The sequence below is a fragment of the Crocodylus porosus genome, unplaced genomic scaffold, assembly GCF_001723895.1.
Source record: "Crocodylus porosus isolate Cpor-Errol unplaced genomic scaffold, CroPor_comp1, whole genome shotgun sequence".
In the NCBI taxonomy this organism is placed as follows: Eukaryota; Metazoa; Chordata; order Crocodylia; family Crocodylidae; genus Crocodylus; species Crocodylus porosus.
In genome coordinates this window covers 147,064,355-147,084,300 of record NW_017728886.1, presented here as the reverse complement: position 1 = coordinate 147,084,300, position 19,946 = coordinate 147,064,355, and the positions used below count along the sequence as shown (strand labels likewise).

Sequence of the window (19,946 nt, the reverse complement as noted above, 5' to 3'; positions counted from 1 at the left end):
CGCGGGTCCGCCGTCTCCCCGCAGCGGGTGCCCGGGCGCGTGCAGCGAGTGGCATGAACCTGGAGGGCGGCGAGTGCGGCATGACCTCGGTGAGCTGCGGCAACGGGAAGCTCCGGCAGTGGCTGATCGACCAGATCGACAGCGGCAAGTACCCGGGGCTGGTGTGGGAGAACGACGAGAAGAGCATCTTCCGCATCCCCTGGAAGCACGCCGGCAAGCAGGACTACAACCGCGAGGAGGACGCCGCCCTCTTCAAGGTAGGGCTGGGGCAGGCGGTCCCCGGGGCCAGCGGGGCTGCCAGGGGCTGGGGGGGACCCCTCCCCCTCCTTCCTCGCCCCTCCCGGGGGCCCCCTCTGGAGCCGCCCCCGGGGCCGCTCCTTGGCAGCGCCTCAGGCTGGCCTAACACCCCAGCCCAGCCAGGGTCCCCTGCCGCCAGCACCTTGCCCTGTCCTGTGCCCGGTTCTCCCAGATCCCACCCCTCCCGTGGGGGCTGCTTTGCCACCGACCTCATCAGGAGCAGGACCCAGCCTGGCAGGGGGGCTTTCAAAGCATGCCTGGTGGTCGCTGCCCCAGTGGGAGTGCTTGCCACAGCACCAGATTGGGGGCGGGGGGGGGGCTTTTTTTCCCTTCATTAACGAGGGTTTCCAGATGGTGCGGCTTCCCCCCTCGCCCCTCAGGCCATTCTGTGCTACAGACTCGTTTAGCTGCTGAACAGGTCTGTCAGCATCTATCTGCCTTGTAGCTTTTTCCTTCCTTGGCTGTCACATCTCCCCCCCTCCCTTTCTAAACTGCTTTCATCCACAAGAAGCCATCTCAGGTGTATTTTCACATACATTTATAAGGAGAAAGTTCTCTGTCTCTCTCTGACTCACTCACTCACACGCCATCTCTCACACACTCAGTCTCAGATGCGCACACACATCCACACTCAGTTTCTTACCCACATACTCTGTTTCTCACACCCACACACACACACTGACACTTTCAGTCATGCACATGCACACTCACACAGTCACATGCAAACACACTCATACTGACCCTCACTCATGCACACCCACACACTCATTCTCACACACATCCACATTCACTGACATTCATGTATACACACACTCTTACTCACATACACACATGCACTCACACTGACGCTGTCACTCATGCGCGCACACTTATTCACACACATGCTCACATGCACACACACTGACACTGACGTTCATGCATACACACTCACACATACATGCACACTGACACACTTATTCATGCGTGCGCACACTTTTAAATTATTGCAGTATTATACCACATCCTTTGATTTCTCCTTCCTTTCCTCCCCTGTGTGATTGTTTGAAATGTCTTCAGGCTTGGGCGCTTTTTAAAGGAAAGTTCCGAGAGGGCATTGATAAACCAGATCCCCCAACCTGGAAGACAAGGTTACGGTGTGCATTGAACAAGAGCAATGACTTTGAAGAACTGGTTGAGAGAAGCCAGCTGGATATCTCAGATCCATATAAAGTGTACAGAATTGTGCCAGAAGGAGCTAAAAAAGGTAATCACAGATTTTCTATATCTGTACCTGTATGTTAAAGATCCTTCCAGTCTCATGGCCTGTCTGGTTAACATGCCTGGTTCTGTAGCCAGTGGAATTTGAGGTAGTTGGCAGGGTAGAGTTGCACTTAATAAGTTCTTAACTCAGAGATGCAGAAGCTTTTGTAAGCAACAGCTTGCTTTATCAGGTGTGGATGAAGCAAGCTGTTTGCTGCTTCTGAAAGTGTATGCATCTCTGATTTAGTTATCTCTAAGGCCTTCTGTCTGACTTTAGACTAACAGCTAACTACTTTTCTCTTCTCCTTTGACATAGTTACCATACATCCAACTACCTTTGATTCCCCAGCCTGAATAACCTGGTTCCCATTTCCAGCTAGGTTGACTAGGGAGTGGCTTTTGGCATAAGCCTAGAGTGGGGCTCAAACTCAAACTTCTGGAGCTGTAGTAAGCCACCCCAACATGAAACATTTTAACTGCTCTTTGGGGATAGAAAGCAAAGAAGCAAGCAAGTGTGTGTGTGTGTAGGTCTTACTTCTGACAATCAAGAAATGAAGAGATGATCAATGTGTTTTACATCACTCCAGTGTCATGTTTCTGAAGTAACCACATAGTCACTCTGATGTCCAACTTTGTAGCAATCATTACAATAGCAAGATGGGCAGTTTGCAAACTTCTCTTATTCAGAGGGTTTAAACTAGAGGTTTTGTCTGAACAAGGACAGCAGGAATTTGAGTCTCACAGCTTTTTAAAAACCATCTCTTGGTTGGAGGGATGGGTTGTCTGTAAACCACTGGAGGAGCATAACCTTTTGTATAGACAATACAGTTCAGTTTGAAACATGGGGAAGCCTACCTTAAGCAGCCAGTTGATGGACAGACAAAAAAGTGTTTTGGAAGTGGGTTTTAAATAAAGGTGGAACAGAACAGCCTGTGCTCACCTGCTTTCGGGTGAGTGCCCCCTGAGGTCCTGCACAGGGGACAGGTACAGTCACAGTCTGGGATTTCATGAGCTCTGGGACTGCTCTCCAGCTCTTGATATACCTCACATGTACACTTGCTATCAGAGTGCACAGGGGCTTGTGTGAGTAGCAGGTCCTCTTCCTGTGCGCACCAGATGGTTCTGGGGGATAGAATCCCTGCCAATGTCCCCGGGGACAGGATGGCTGTGCATCATCTCCATACGGGCTAGTGCCTACAGGACACATTTGAGCCCATAACTTTAGGGTGCTCTGTGCAGAGAGGAAGTTCCTAGTTACAGGTGCTTTCTTGCACCAGTTCCTCAACAATAGGTCACTTTATGTTTTCTCATGCTAGAGTTCATGGCTTTCTTTTACCTCGATTGTGTACATAGGGGCAAAACAACTCAGCATGGAAGATCAACCATTAATGATGAACCATCCTTTCCCAATGACTTCTCCTTACACTTCACTACAGCCTCAGGTACAGTATCACTCACACTTTTTATTTTAAACAAACACATTAGATGCCAGTAAAGATAATTTTTTGCAGTACCTAGCTTTCTATCCTGGCTTACTATTGTTTAACTATGCTTGGGAAAATACCTTTTTGGAAATGGAGAAATTTGGCAGCAGTGGCTTTTATCATGTGAAACCACGGGGCTGTGGATCTATCTTGGCTTCTCTAAAATCTGAATCACAGCTCAGTTTTGGTTGGTAATTGACATTTGTGTTGCTGTTCTACTACTGGGGCCAGGGTTTTTAAACATGTGGTGGAACAGTGCTAGGTTTATGGCTACAGGGCCATGCCCCTCCACTCAGGGTTAGACCAATCACCATATTTGGGGTCAGGAAGGAATTTTACCTATGGTGAGATTGGTATGGACTGTGGGGGTCTTTGTCTTCCTCTGTAGTGGGGAGGCATGGACCCTTTGGATCTCTTGAGAATCTTTTAACAACCTTGCAGCAGCAGGACATTGACTGTCATGGCCCCCTGCTTTACCTGTGGCAGGTTAGGGTGTTATGTCCTGTGGTTTTGTCAAGGTTGACTGTGTAGTTTTGCTAATAGGTTAGACAACAGATTTTTATGGGGTGGTTTGGATAAGGATGATCCTAGCTCTGGCAGGAGGTTGGGCTAGATGACCTCTAAAGGTTCCCTCCAGCCCAACTTCTCTATGATTCTATTCTAAATTAGTAGTCTCCAGCCATGCTCTGATTAGATTTTAAAATAATTTCAGCATGGGTTTTGTTTAGGCCAGTGGTGACAGGCAGCTCAGGTGAGAGCCTCTTTCTGGCAGCAAACCATTATTCCTGTCTCTGTGATAACAGGGTCTGACAGAGCTTTGGAAGCACAAATGACAAAAGATCTCAAATAGGAGAAACAGTGTAACAAAGAGTATCAATTCCGATATAAGCAAATAAAATAATGTCTTGTTAAACTGAACAGGTGTCAAACTACATGCTGCCTCACGAACGGAACTGGAGAGAGTTTGCCCCAGAACAGCACCCTGACATTCCCTACCAGTGTACTGGTGTTCCTTTTGCCACACGTGGTCACCCCTGGCAAGGTCCTGCCTGTGAAAGTGGTAAGAACAGTTTACTTGAGGTCAATCGTATACACCAGTGGTGCTCAACCTATTGGCCCCGTGCACAGGCCCATCTGTTGGCTGTGGTGCCCAGCACTGGCCCCTCCTACTTCTGCACTCGGGAACTGGGTCCTGGCGCTGCTTCCCTGCATCCCCTGCACACTGGCATTAGGTCCTGGGGACCTGGCACTGTTCTCTCTTGCTCTCTGCCTGACAGAACTGGGTCCCGAGGGCCCAGCGCCAACCCACCCAGCCCTGTGAACTGGGATCAGGCTCTGGGTCCAGCATGCAGGGTCTGGGGTTCCCCATGGGTCCAGAAATTTGGCAGTAGGGGAGGGGTGCCACTACACCAACAATTTCCAGACTTCTGGGAAACCTTGTGGGCCAAATCTGGCCCTCAGGCCAGAGATTAAGCACCCCTGATATATACTGATCTACAGAGATAAGAATTGACTGTCATAAATGAACCACCAGCTTTCTATATCTGAGTTGTGGCTCCTCTACAATTTATGTTGATAGCTTCATTTTCCAAAGACTGAACTTCCTTGGATGGCAGCTGTGGGTTAAGGGCACCTCTGAAAAATCCCATCATACACTTCCATATCCCTTATTACCAATAGGTGCATCTACATGAGTTGCTGAATAATACTGCGCAGTAGCACATCACAGCACAAACAGTGCTAATACAATACTGTGTAGTACTGCACAGGAGTGTCACTAAAAAAGTGTTCACCAATGCTACTGCACAGTAACTGCAGTTACTACACATTTATGTAGTGGTTATTATACAAGTACTACATAAATGTGCAGTAACCACTGTGTAGTAGTGTCTCCTCTACATGCACCAACAGTGTGTTATATTGCCAATCCTGTGCCTTCAGGTATTGTCAGTATTATAAAGTCATAATACTGTCTTTAAAAGCAAGAGGGATTTTTTTTTAAAACAGCAACATGTTTTCTTAATTTTCTTCTTGAGTCTTTTGCGGTTCACATTTTTTCAAATCTAACCGTGTGGCCTAGAGATTCCTTTTTGTTTCTAAGTGAAAGCTGAGATTATTATTTTTTTGTGAGTTGGGCACACAGGAGCCCTAGTCACAGATTATACTCAGTGCACAGATATAGAGCAGAAGGACAGTCTTTACCCTGAAGAACTTACAGTTTGAGAGTCTAACAAAATTGCAGCATTTCAGGATCAGGAAAATATTAAACACTGTGAAAGATGGAAACTTCTGTGAGCCTTGAAAATAAGTGAGGTAGAAAAATAAAGATTCCCACCTCTTATGAGGAACAGAGGCAAAGAACGTAGGTGAATTGTCCAGGATTGTACAGGAAATCAGTAGGGCAAAGGCAGTTGCAGCTCAGGTTGGGTTTAGTTCCTTAATCATGTGACTATTCATTGTGCTATGAATGAGTGCAGGGTTAGACTCCTAGGCTGTGTCCACATACCATATGTTCAGGTGTTCTTTGCACTGCAAGGGAGCAACACAGGGGTTTAAAAAAAATCTGCAAAAAGAAAAGCAGAGTGGCGGATATAGGGGCTGTTCAAAAGTGGAGTTTAGCCAGTTGGATTCCAGATAAGTCTGGCACCAGCCTCTGTTACTCCACCTGGGGTAAATTGCCATGCAGCAGAGTGTGAATGGCATAGGCATTCCCCATGGACAATCAGCAGTGGCACAAGAAGCGTCACTGCTAGTTGTCCATGGAGAACCAAACATCCATGCACATGTGGATGTGGCTCTACTGCATATGTGCTTATCTCGGTATATTTGTTTCACAAGTAAAACTCCCTCCACATTCAGTTGCGGAGGTATTCAAGTGTAGAAGTCCTTGGACCAGATGAGATGAAGGTGAAAGTATATTTAAAACACATAAGGTATAACCTCTTCAGAAGAAGAAGTGATTGCATGGTTTCAGTACTGTGAAATGAACTTCTAATTGCACTTGTCTACTGAAAGTTAAACATGCTTCATGTGGCAGCTTATACAGTTAAGATACAATTGAGTTATTTAGCCAAAATTTTGTATACATTTCTGTCCAAATTACTCCCCATACAAAAGGTATCTCAGTAGGATCATTAAAAGGTCCAAGCTGGTTTTGGTCTGAAGATTTTGGTCTTTTTTATTGAACTCAGGCTAACAGAAATATTTATTTTGAAATGAACTGTGTTGTATGGTCTTGGTAATAGGCGCTATATACTATGCTAAGATGTGCAGACAATAAAAGAAAGCCAAGATGTTTCTACATCTAAAAAGACTAAGCCAAGTGTTGCCAGGGATATAATTTTGAGAAAAGAGAAGTCTTTCTATGGGAAGTGTACTGTGTAATCCCCTGCCTCTCCAGTACTTTATTCACATAGTGAAATTGTATGCCTAGTGCAGGTGAATTCAGGGGGTGGGAGGGAGTGGGTGCAGTAGTGCAGGCACAGCCCCCTTTGATTCCTGGTCCTCCCAGAAGTTTAGAGCCAATTGCCTGGCAATGGCACCATTTCTAGTCAGGTAGCAGTGAGGGAATCAAGTGACTTCCTGGTTTATTATAATCTACCTGGTTCCTTCTAAATTCTTCATTCTACAATGACCCTCTTCTTTTAATGGTCTTTGATAGTCTTCCACTAATCAAGCTATTCTTTCTTCTGTAATTCTTCTATTAGCTGCTTCTGCAAATGTAGTTCCTATTTTACAACTCTGCAGTCTCTAGCTAGAAACATTAACTCGGGTGTGGAAATAACATTTGGCAAAGCAATGGATGCACTGTCAAGATGCTCAAGAAAGTGAGATTTTGCTTTATGAATCTGAAAAAGAGATGTCCATTTTATTCTAATGACTAGAAAAACATCTTTTGATGATTTGCCTAGTTTGTTGGGTTTTTTATACAAATTTGCAATCTAGCAAAATTAACACCTGTTCCAATAAAGACTTTTTCCTTCTGCTTCAATTGTAAATGGAATGATATACCCCTGGGCCCCTTGTATATTGGTAAAGTTTCTAATTTCTTTTCACTGGAGAAAAATGGGTGTTGCATTATATGGTGATATACTACAGCATCTGCATCCCCCTTTTCAAAATCCTAGATCTGCCCATGGTTGTAGATGATGAGAGGAAAAACCCATGCCAAAACTGATAGATAAAGAACAAGTCATAGGGAAACTGAAATCCTAAAAGAATAGCATATACAATTCCAAATAAGAAAATCTAGATGCAGTCTTCTTAAGATGTTATAATTAAGTTGCTCTGGGCAGGAGAAAATAGTTTGGTGGTTTTTTTTAAATGCTCAATTCCTTGTCCATAGTTGTGAACTCCTGTTGAAATTTGCTCTTAGGTTTTTAGGTAGTCAGACATCATCTGCTTTTTTGTTTTGTTTGAAAACAGGTTGTCAGGTGACTGGAACCTTTTATGCTTGTGCACCACCTGAGTCGCAGGCTCCAGGAATTCCAATAGAGCCAAGCATAAGGTCTGCTGAAGCTCTCGCCTTGTCAGGTAAGTCTGTGCAACTCTGAACCATCCAAAAGGTTCTTCCTAGAACTTTCTCAAGTCAATATTTCTCCCTGTTAAGAGGACCTTTCTTCAAGAGTGAACTGAAGCTCTTTGCCTGATGATTCCTTAAACTTAGGCCTCCTTTCAGCAAGATATTCAAAACGTCTGGATAACTGTAAGCATGTGAATAGCCTCCCTAAGATATTGGATTTGGACTGAGATCACTGGAACCATGCACATGCTTAAGATTATTTATGTTTTAAGTATATTGCTGTAGCAGGGCCTTTCTTCGGCCATCAAATAGGAAAATGGCTGACAGAGGTTAATTCTTCTTTAGTTCACTATTCAGCCCTGTTCCTTCTGGATTCAAAGGCCTGGGGTTCTAAATTAAAAAAAAAAAAAGTACATTTTGTCCTGATCAGATATATATGATAATTATGCTGGAGATGCCACTTGTTCTCTATGAAAATAAAATCTTTGGGCAGTTTTGCAGACATTCAGACTCAAGCGTGAGGAATTACTTTACTTCCTTTTTTCTTTTTTTACATTAACAACAGAAAGATACAATACTAATGGATGAAACATTGTTTGCATATAGAGATTTAAATATGTTCTGAAGAGCCCTCAAAGAGCTGGGTAGCTTTTCTGGATCAGCCTTATATGCATAAGATTGTATGGGTTCATTGCAAGGCTGAACCTTTAACAATCAGTCTTCTCTACTGAACCACTTTACCACAGTGCCTAAGATTTCAAATGCAATTTTGTTTTAAAGTTAAGGGAAGGCCAATTCTATAAAGCAACGAACTGCATTCTTCCAAAACCCCTAGGTGGTTGCCTCAGATGGTTATATGCAAAATCTGGAGAGAAACACTAGCTATTTCCTTATAACATCTATAGAAACTTGCTGAGATTATGGGTTAATTCTTATATAACTTGTGAAGTAAGAACCCTTTTTTTCCATTCATGAAAAAGCCAGGCATTAATCTTTACCATATTTTAGACTGTCTGCATGGAGGACTACTGGATTTGTCACTCCAGTGGCACCTGTTGGTACAGGCTGGCGCTGGAATCTGTGTTTCCTTGTGCAACCGGCTTCAATATTTAAATTCAGTGTATATTCTTTTGCTAATCTAAGGCTAAATTCTGGGAGGTGCTGAATGTTAGGAATGGCAGGTGCTTAGGACCTTGTAAAATGTGGCCTATTAGCATGAATAGTATTGCTCTGTAATATATTTATAACACTGTATTGCAGTAAAATTTTTCCTTTCTAAAACTGTATTTGCAGACTGTCGACTCCACATCTGTTTATATTACCGTGAAACACTAGTAAAAGAGGTGACGACTTCAAATCCTGAAGGCTGTATGATATCACATGGCCAAAATTATGAGGCCAGTGGCCTGGATCAAGTTATCTTCCCTTACCCAGAGGACAACGCCCAGAGGAAAAACATAGAAAAATTATTGAATCACTTGGAACGGGGAGTGATACTGAGGATGGCGCCTGATGGGCTTTATGCTAAGAGACTTTGTCAGAGCAGAATCTACTGGGATGGGCCTCTGGCACTATGCAGTGACAGGCCCAACAAACTGGAAAGAGAGCAGACATCCAAGCTGTTTGATACCCAGCAGTTTTTAGCAGGTAATTCTCAACCTAGGTTCTCTACTGTCTTTGCAAATGTCACCAGCCTGCTGTCAGGAAGTTTCCAGAGCAAGAGCTTTTTCAGTTTACAGCAGCCAACAAATCAAGCATGGGGAGATGCAGGTGCTCAGCAGGCATTTGGTCCTAAATGTCTGGGCTAAATGAGTACAGGGAAGGGTAATGTTCAACTGGTGCAGAACCATGCCAGTGATGCTTTCAATGCACAGAGATGGGTCTTGTTGAGAGCAATGGGAACTACTCATGCTCACTTAAGGATGCTGTAAGGTTCCTGTCATTTTATACTGGGTAGAGGGAACCCAGTGAAACATCATTTCCCAATATGGAGGAGCAGAGGGGAGTGGATACCTTAGTATAAGCCTTGAGTAACCCTATAGTTCAAAGTCACATGACTCCAGGGTGAGCCTGAAGCTACGCCCAAAGTATTTAAAGTATGACTCCCAACAGAAAGAGGGGAATTTTTTGGATCTGGGTTTTTTGGTGTGTGTTTAAAAAAAATACCCTGGGGCATATCTGTGAGGTGATTTTAGAAACTCTGTCTTTCCCATCTTTCTGGGATAGGGTGGGACTGTCAGGTCAGATGAAAGGTCAGATGAAAGGACCGTAATGAAAGGTCAGATGCCTGGAGAATGAATAATGAGGTAGAACACATGTGTTTACCTCCCCTGTGCTGGTTTTCTCCATTATAGGCAGTAGTATGGAGAGGGGAACAGTTTCCACAGGGTAGCTCCTTCTTCTCTTGCACAGTGGAAGGAGGGCCCAGAAGTCAAGGGTTAGAGGCTTAGCCTCTACTTTCCAAGAGCAGGCACTGTGAGGAAAGTAGCCTGCTCCGCATAATGTGGCTGGAACAGATTATTTCCCTTGGAGGACAAGGGTGCAACTATAGCAGCCACAAATAGTGTTGATCCTCTCTTAGGACTGGGCTGAACCAGAGGAAGACTCTGGAGCTGTAGAAAGGCCTAGTCTTCCATCAGGTCAGAGCATTTCAGACACAGGGACCTGTACAAGTTTCCCTGCAAAATAGTGTAGCACTTAACACCAGAAAATGAACTGCCACCATTAAAATACACAGACATCCAGGCTTTGGTGTATCACCCTAGCAAAATTGGTAGGTCATATATGGATTTAAAGACAAATGTGGAAAGCAGGTGAAATTTAACTTCTCTTGCATGCTAATTGTAAGAAATGTATTTCTGTCTCTGGTGCTGTTTTTGTGAGTCCCTTTCCCTTTCCCAGATGCCACAGTAGGTTTACTCTGAGTTCTGCAGCCCATGTGTTGCAGTCTCTCTTTTTAGAAGCCTCTCATTCCCCAGATCCTGGATTTTCCTGAGCTGCACATGCGTAAATGCATGAGCCACTGCTTGTACACAATTGCCTGCTTAGCCTGGGCTCTGCTATTGCAGCCGTGTGCACAGTTTGGAGTTTTGCATGTGCAAATACATAGCTGCTTAGGTGGTTTTGTCATGCTTGTAAGCAAGCTCCCAACATTCAGTGCAGATTTGGATGTGCACTGTTTAGAAAATGAGGGCCTTTGTGAACAGAGGCATTGAAGAATTCTATTAAAAGATGTCATGTCCAAAGGAATATAGAGACTCAAAGAGAAAGACGTGGGACCTGGGTTGTGGTATGTAATATACAGGGTACAATGCAGGTGCAGGATATGGTTTCTAAAAGACTGAGGCTTTATATTAAGTAAACTGCACCACACAGACACATAATTCAGAGGAGATAAATTATAATAACATTTGGGTTGCTCTGGAGGGACCTAAGTTATGAACACAGTAAACCAAGAGGGGGAGAGAATTGGGAAGCTGTCAGATAACAGTAAGAAGAAGGTGTAAAAGGATTTTAGGAAGGCTGGTATGACTGGGGTGCATGGAAGGCCTTCTAGATTAGAAGCAGCTTCAGTTTCTCTTACAAGATGAAAGGGAGCCAGGGAAAATACTTGAAGAAACATTTAGAGGACCTCACTTGGAGTTTGTGCATGAGGAAGAGTTTCACATCAAGGATTGCTTCTTAAGACAGAGACCTGGCATGAAGCAACTCCCCTCTGTATCCTACATTTTCCCTGGGATATTTATGTGGCAGTGCTCACTGCGATCATGTTAAATTCCATGGAGAAGTAGGGGGATGGAGCAGAGATGGAGATAAGGTCCTTTCTTGATAGCAGTACTGGGACTTATTTGTTTGAAATTGGATTGACACCAAGTAGCTCCTTCTTCCCCTGTCTTATGACATTTCAGTGAAGGCAGCTTTGGACTGATCATCCTGAAGAACAAGAAACCTCTTGGCTATGCTCTTTCCAAGTTTATACTCACTGGGCACATCTACATGTGCAATTAATGTGATGCAATAAATTCGGGAACGATTGCATGTGTGTCCAGGACCACAGTACATTGAGTTGGGTTGGAGCAGCCCTGGCTGGCAGGGGCCCCAGAGGGCCAGCCTGCCAATCTGGGGCTGCTCCCCTGGATCAGTATGCTGTAGAGGGGCAAGCTGTGGCACAAGGGTGCTTCAGTGTGGGGCTAGCCAGCAGGCAGCCAGTGCACTGAAAGACCTTCATGCCCCAGCCAGCTGGGGCAGCATCTACATGTGCACTACTGCAGAGTTTTTTTACTCCGTAGCAGGATAGTACTTATATTTACAAATACCATCCTGCTGAGGCGTAAATTAGTTTGATCCAGCCTAATAGTGTGCACGTGTAGTCACGTGACATTTACTGTGCAGCTAATCAGTCTATTATACAGTAAACTTCTCGTGTAGATGCGCCCACTGAATAACTGCCACATGCTTATTCAAGCTATGTTGTAGTAGGACATAACAGGTCCCTGAAGGCAACAACAACAAGGTTTGCAGCATTTTTAGGGGTTTCTGGAAACAGAAAATGTTGATTGGAGCTAGGCATAACGAGGCCAGAGCTGACCAAACAGAGGGTGTATGAAAGCAGTTGGAGAAAGGAAGTAGCGTTATCGTTGTTTCACAGATGAGTGAGTTAGGCACAGACAGTTTATGTGACTTGCTTAGGGCCCCTCTGGAAGTGTGTGGCAGCCTCAGAACCAAGATCTGAATTCACATCTCTTGAATCCTAGTCCAAGGTGTTAACTCAATGCCTTAACCGTCTTCCTCTCTGCTGTTTAGCATGCCCCATTGCAAATATATTACTTGTTATAATATTGATTCCCTTTTGAAAGGTGCTTCTGTGGTAATGAAAGGCTACAGAAGTCAGTGTAGAACATTATTATTGGTTCTGGTACGGTGCAGGTGGGAGAATGTGTAGGCATAACAGAGCTAGCTTGGGCACTGAAGGCAGGGGGTCAGCACAGGTGCCTGTGTGGACTGCAGAAACCCACCATGGATGCTGCCTGTATACTAGGCTGCTAATCCATGTGACTGCATCTTCACCCATTCTGGTAGTGGAGTTAAAGCTCACATGGGTGAGCCTGCATATGCTGCAGTTACACCTCTGAAGTGTAGTGTAAGCACAGCCACAGGAAGAGATTGTGTGAGAGATCAGGGAACCTAGCTCTGGTTGGAGAAGAGAAAGGAAACCAGTTCACCTACCTCTCCAAAACATATTGGGTCCCAACTAATTATGTGACTGGTGGAACGGGCAATGGCCAGACACTGGAGCCAACTGAGCTCTGTTTGTGTTAGATTCTGTTTCCTGCTTTAAGTCAAGTGAGTTGGACCACTTTGGTTACTGAAGCTGAAACACTGTGATTACTAAAGCAATACATGGCACTACTGTTAGAGTCAACAGCTCCTCCTGTTCTACCCCACCTTGGCAACTTCACTGCCATGTTTTTCAAGGAAGTTATACCATGGGACTTTGGTGAGTCCTTCTGAAGTGGGAAAAGCTCAAAATAGACAAGTTCAAGGGTCCTCAGAAGTGTTTCAGAAGGCCTTGATATTAAGCCAAGCCTCAGTATTACCACAATCTGAAGAAAATCTGGTTTTCAGTTGTCTGTTCCTAGCTAATGTTTACCCATCATCTGTGACAGAGTCTCCAGCCTCTATCCTCTTTGTCTCTCCTTTCTCTGAGCCTGCCTACCCTCTTCCTAGACCACTTCTACTCTTTCTCCACTCTCTGGTGCCCACCCATCATTTCTCTAGTTTGCTATTCTGCTCTGAGGTCTTTTACTGCCTGCCAAGGGCCCCATCCTGACGCAGCCATTCCTGGTAAGGATTTTTCTAAATGTATTCATTCTTTCTTTAGAGTTGCAAGCTTTTGCCCACCATGGACGTCCACTGCCAAGATTCCAGGTTGCTCTGTGTTTTGGAGAGGAATTTCCAGACCCACAAAGGCAGAGGAAGCTTATTACAGCCCACGTAAGTATGATTTATGCATTTTTTTTTTTTAGTTTCAAATGATGGGATGGGCAGTTGCCAGGCAGCCTTCTCTGCCTCATATCCTTAAGTTTGGAGAGAGGCACTAAACCCTGAAGGTACAAAAGGATACAGTACTGGGACTTGGAAGACCTAGTTTCAGTCCCCAGCTCTACCAGTGGTCAGCTGGATGACCTTGGTCAAATCCTTTCTCTTCTTTTTGATTCATTGGCCTTCGTTGACAAGTGATTTGAGATCTCCAGATGATTACTAGCTATGGTAGGATGATTACTAGTTCTAAATGGAAGTTTGACTTGTATTATGTGGTAAATGCAATGCTAGTAGGCATGGCCTTGAATATAATATAATGATGTAGCTGCTGAAACAGCAAAAAGCAGCATAATTGTACTCCAGAATCTTAGCTTTCATCTAAAACCACTCCAGAGTTTTTGGCAGCCCTGCTACAAAAGGTGATAAGCACTTATCAGTGCCAGGCCACTTCAGTGTTGGTAGCCCTCTGAGAATAGTTTGCATGCACATGAAGCTAGTGGTTTAGGTCTCTTGGCAGAATTTACTGCTTTGGGTTGCTTTTGGTTCACATTTTGAAGTTATTTTATTAATCCTCAATTTGGCCTATACTGCACACATTTTCATATGTTCCCTGCAGCAAGGCAGCTGCACTGGTGGAAACTAAAATCAGCTATTTTCCACACTGACCTATAAAACCTGAGTTCCACCAGGGAGGGAATGTGCACAGTGTAAGGCAGGAGAATGCGGGCATTTCTGTTTAGCTTCCAAAAGTCATTCAGCTGTTAAGATGAGGAACTTCAGATAGATTATCTTCAAATATTGCTTTCCCTTAACTAATTATGTAGCTCTCTGCCTGACTACATGTTGCCCTTTGATACCCATAGAAAACTGGTTACAGCTTCTAGGTTGTTTTGCTCTTTTTCCCAGACATCTTCTATCTGAAAAAATATCTCCCAATCCTGGTCAGCCTTTCTTCCCCTTCAGATACCCTCCAGTCAGACTCTAATGTGGACCTCTGGGTTGCTGGGGGAGTATCAGGGCAAAAACTCAGTGGAGTAGTTTTGTTAGCAAAGTTGCCAAGACTCTTCACTCTTTTCTGAGGCTCACAACTTCCCTTGTTTCCTGCATAAGCCTCTAAACAACACCCCCCAACAACCTTTCCCTCCTTCCCTTCTGCATTCTGATCTCGAGTCTCCCTGCAGGGCCCTTTTCTTAGAGATAACGTGTTCTCCCATCCTAAAGGCTCTCCTCTGTGCCTACTTCCTCAGTAGCTTTTAGTAAGTTTGTGCCCTCTGGCAGCCAGAACTGGCCATTCATTCTCTTCTCTGGAGTTAGCTCAGCTCCTGTCTGGCTGTGGTCCCTCTGTTCTGCACTCTACAGAGCTGGTGGAAGGTGGAGGAAGCTGAGGCTTGATGAAGCACTCAGCAAGAGTATCCCCTACGAGCAGGAGGCCACAGCTGCCTCCTTCCTCCTTTACCAATCAGACCAAATGTTAATGCAGGGAAGGGCCACCAGTCCCCTTTCCTCTTCCAGATAGAAGCTGAAATCTGGAGAGGACATGTTATACTCCTCCCCTGCCAACCCCCAAGTTTTGATGTCCTTAGATCAACGTGTTTAAATGACTAGCAGATCACTGACTGAGAGCCAGGCTGGCCCGTGGGAAAAATCTGTCTCAAAACAAGCTTTCCCCATCTCATTTATAAGTAGATCCCAAAGATTTTATATTCTGGCATTTGCATTTAAATATTTAAGGCTAAGGGCCCTTGGTGCTGATGAGACTGGGGAGGAGAGTTGTATACAAGTGTTGTACACAAACAGCCCTCTTAACTGGTAAAGAATTAACATGTACCTTAATATGAATGGGATGACTGCAAACACAGTAAAATTAAATTTAGAAAGATTGACTTTTTGGCAGTGTGTCTAAAGCATTACTGAATCCATATCTATAAACATATTAAGTTTATAGATGTGGATTCAGAGGGTAAGGGAGAGATTGTTGGTGTTAATCATGTGGAAGTGTGCACATGAGTTTGGATATACCTAATTTAGGCATGGAAATACTTGCTGGGGGATAGATTCACAGATCAGGCATTGCATGTACTAGCTAGCTTTGCAAAAATGAATGGTTTGTGCACCAGCTATTTGAAGATATACATATAAAGCATGTGCAGATATATTTGTGGCAATAAGCTTAAAAATCTGCAGCTGTATCTACAAGGCGAGCTCAATGAGAGTATAGTAAATTTTCTTTCCAGTTCCATACACAGAACTGGGTTTGTCTCGTTTCTCATGTTTAATTTTTAGCAACTAGCTAAGATGAATGACATGGGTCATTTTATCATGTGTCTGATTAATTTTTTTTATCTGTTGTTAAGGTTGAACCAATGTTTGCAAGGCAGCTGTATTATTTTGCTCAACAAAACAGTGGGCATTTTCTGAGAGGCTATGAACCTATACCAGAACATGTCACTAGTCCAGAGGATTACCACAGATCTATTAGCCATTCCTCTATTCAAGAATAAATGTTGCAGAATGAGCACTTTCACAACAGTGTAAAAAGATTGTGCATAATGGAAGATCACACCTGGATCAAATTTTGGAGCTGAATTTCTCCAGAAAAAACAAAGGGTTAAAGATCTGAAACTCAGCTACACTGACAATGTTGTCTAATACGAAAGTTGGGTCTTCAACATTTGGATGATGATGCATCTCACAGATTCTGCTGTTGCTGGGGATACCTGAAAACTGACACATTGATTGATATGTTTACATTTGTTTAAACATGCTTCATGGTTTTGAGGACAATTTCTTAAGGCTTAAATCCAGGGATTGCAACAAGATATTTGCAGTTATTTATTTGTGATCGCAAATCTCAGGGAAGGCTAATGTGTTTGCAATATTCCCAGCATGAAGCTGTAGTTAGGACAGAAAAGGCTGTACCCATTCGGTGTAGCATTTGTAGGTTATATTGGGAATAGTTATGTACATAAATGTTAATAATTTAGCTTTATAAGCAGGGTAAAAATTTTATTCCTATATTCTTCTATGAAATGTATCAGTGGGATTGTTTTTATGATCAACTGACATTTCTCCTCACAGTGAATTTCATAGCTGTTATTGGATTGCTATCTAGGGGCATTTTTACATGTGTAAGCACTGCAGTGCTGGGTGCTTTAAAAAGCACCCAAAGCTGTGACACTTGCAGTTGTATAAGTAAGTGGTGAAATCCGCATCAGCCCAAAGAAAATGGTGGTGGTGTGCTTTTGAACTAAAACACTTAGGGTAGCAGTTGTCAGGATGGTAAGCTTACAGTTATGTGTTATGAGTCTGTAGTTCACAAAACCTTTTGCTATTTGTATTGCAGGTATGACTACTGACATGATTCTAAACATGAGAATAGTAGGTTTCTTGAGAAAATAGCTATAAACTTTTATAACAGTTTGCTTGTCTTTGTACATGTATATTAGGGTTGTGTGAAACGGCACCGTTCCATTTCAACCAGCGTTTCGACATTTTGATAGAACAGCATTTCTCTTCAAATTTTGTTTCACTTTGAAACTGCTGTTCTGTTTTGTTTCGTTGATAGAGTTTCGCTGTTTCGACGCTGTTTTGATGTTTCACCCGTGGGCTACAATAGGGAAGCTCAAAACAGCCTATAACTTTGTCATTTCTGGCCTGATTTGGATGAAACTTGCAGCAATGGTAGCCTCTTCTGAGGGCATGAAGTCTGCCAAGTTTCAGGGAGATAGGTGGAGGGGTTTCAGGGAAACTGCACCTCAAAATCTTGAAAGCAAAACTCATGTCATGTTAAGCTACAGCAGAGTCAAAACATGCTAGCCCCCGAGGCAATGAAGCCTGCCAAGTTTCAAGGTGATAGGTGCAGGGGTTTCAGGGAAACTGCATCTCAAGCTTCTGACAAGCAAAACTCATGACATGGGTAACACTGTGTGTGTTAAGGCACAGCAGGGTGAAAGCTGCAGGCATGCTAGCCCCTGCTTAGGCCACGAAGCCTGCCAGCTGTCAAGGAGATCAGTGCAGGAGGAGTCTGGGATCTGGGGCCCTGCACCCCTAGCTGCTGACAGGCAAAACTTGTGACACAAGTGGGTGACACTGTGTGTGTGTTAAGGTGCGCCCTCACTCAGCTGACACCAAGGCAGACAGCAGGGCAGTTCAAACAATGCTACCTTTTATGCAGTTTTTCCATCCAGAGCACTGGGATTGGAAGGGACCTCAGGGAAGAATCACAGTCACTGGCCAGCTACACAGTCAATAATGAGAGCAGTCCTTCCCCCTCTCCCCCCTCCCTCTCAACTTTAGTTTCTGTTTCCCTGCAGGCAAGCTCAGCTTGAGCTTCGAAAAGTTTCAAAACGTTTCAACTTTCCTCATTGCGTTTTGAGGCTGTTTCAAAGCTCTCTGTTTCATTTTGATCTTGCTGTTTCGAGCTCAAAACAAGTTGAAACAGCATCAAAACATAACTGCCGGTGAAATTTTGTACAGCCCTAATGTATATATGTATATGTTAGAAGAGCGTTCATTTGAGCAGGTATGCTTTAAAGTTGTTAGAGTTAAGAGAGCCACCTTGTATTAACTTCCAAGGTGTATGTGTTAAATATTCAAAGAGTAGATTTCTTACTTAGGTCCAGATTCTGTCCTTGGGTATGTACTTACAGCTCCCCCCCCATTGGTATAGAAATCCGTGGGAGCCATTTGCCCAATAATGAGAAGAATTTGGACCATATTGCTTAACAGTGTTGGATAATATCTATCCCTCCTTTTGCTTTGAAAAGGGAAAAACATGTATTCAAGGGATTTGTAGCTTACTTATGGGGGAGTGCTGATCACAATGATCTTTTCTGGCCTTAAATAATCTGTGATTCTGTATTACTTATGCTGGAACACAGTCATATCCACAGTTGGAAAGGTACTTTGTGTGTGTGTATCTAGCCAGGTAAGATATGTATTTGGCCTAGCAGCAGACTCATGTTCTAGGGAACTTAAATTTATACATCTTAAAGATGCATGCTATTTTTGGGATATATTATCCTCTTCTTATTGCTGCCACTGCTAAAAATTTTTATGGATTTTTTTATGCTGTTCATTATTTGAAATGCATTTCATGACTTCTGGGTTGGCTTAAAGCAGGGGTATCAAACGAGCCCATGGAAGTCCAGCTTCCCCCCTCCCCCATGCCAGATCCACTGCATGTGGCATCCATTCTGGGAACCTAAGTTGGTCCCTAAGCCATCAGACTCCCCATGGGTTTGGCCACTGAAGTAACACCATATATGACAAAACCCTGATTTTTAAAGGGAGTCCCCAGTGGTAGAGTCTGTTTTCAGCATCGCTGCAGGTTAGAAAGTTATTGAAGCATCTGGCCAATTCATTAAGCTTGTTGTTTTTAAGCTGATATTAATTTCCTTTGGAAAATTAAAAAAAATAAAATTAGTGCTGGTAACGCCAAACTTTGCTGCCATAGAAGTACAGCTGACTGTCGTCAGAAGCTGAATTATGTCTTATGTGAGAACAAGAATGGTAATGAGCTATTAACAGATTAGTTTGAATCGTTCTGGCACGGGGTGGGGCAGTAACATTCAAATTGTTCTATCCAGTATGTAAAGATCACAGCCTGTCAATTTGATGTGTTTTGGAGAAAGAAGGGTAAAGAAACCCTGGAAGTGTATACAACCGCTGAAACGTTCCATGTATGGACTGTTCATAGTTGTTCATTGCTGTTCATAGATTTTTTAGCATAGTTTAGTGTCATGTTCTTCTAAAAGATAATTGTACTGAGCTAAATGTTTGTAATGTGGTACATTCCAGAAAAGCAGGGAATCACAATTCTATCATGAAAAATTATAATAAAGTAGTTTTCTAAAACTTATTCCATGTTTTATTTGATGATGGCTGTGGAAGTGAAATACTTTCCAAGCATACAGTGGGCACGTGTACATGTGCATTGGACTGCACAGTAATTGATGTTACTGTGCAGCCCTGATGCCACACAGGTAATTTCTGACAGTACTGCGGAGTAGCGTTGGCGTCATGGTTTGTGCCTGCCGATGCTTTGTCACCGTGGCAATGAGCTACAGCAACATAGCATCTTGTGTAGACATGCCCACTGGGTCATGAGAGCCCTCATGAGGTTAGCAGAGCTGTTATGCTAATGCACTTGGGCCCTGATTTAGCAAAGCACTTACATTGCTCTGAGTTTTGTGTCTGTACCTATGTTCATTCCTTCTCCAAGAAGCAAGAGAAGAGGAGCTAGGACAAAAATAAAGGAAGATCATCACACTGGAAAGGCTCAGATTAAACAGCAGGAACTGATTTAGGTGAACTGCAATGATAACCAGCAACGTAACAACAGCACATGTCACATAGCAGCC

At 43.6% G+C, this 19,946-nt stretch overlaps 1 protein-coding gene across 1 annotated transcript in view; it reads left to right on the top strand.

The window, feature by feature from the left end:
* Window positions 1-17,179, top strand: part of IRF4 (interferon regulatory factor 4) — a 19,889-nt gene extending 2,710 nt beyond the window's left edge. The window contains exons 2-9 of the mRNA XM_019542535.1: window positions 25-257; window positions 1,354-1,540; window positions 2,890-2,978; window positions 3,942-4,080; window positions 7,446-7,553; window positions 8,836-9,189; window positions 13,424-13,536; window positions 15,939-17,179. Of these exons, the coding sequence (XP_019398080.1) occupies window positions 54-257; window positions 1,354-1,540; window positions 2,890-2,978; window positions 3,942-4,080; window positions 7,446-7,553; window positions 8,836-9,189; window positions 13,424-13,536; window positions 15,939-16,085 (1,341 nt within the window). The 5' untranslated portion in view covers window positions 25-53 and the 3' untranslated portion in view covers window positions 16,086-17,179. The remainder of the gene's footprint in view (window positions 1-24; window positions 258-1,353; window positions 1,541-2,889; window positions 2,979-3,941; window positions 4,081-7,445; window positions 7,554-8,835; window positions 9,190-13,423; window positions 13,537-15,938) is intronic.
* The last annotated feature ends 2,767 nt before the right edge of the window (window positions 17,180-19,946 follow it).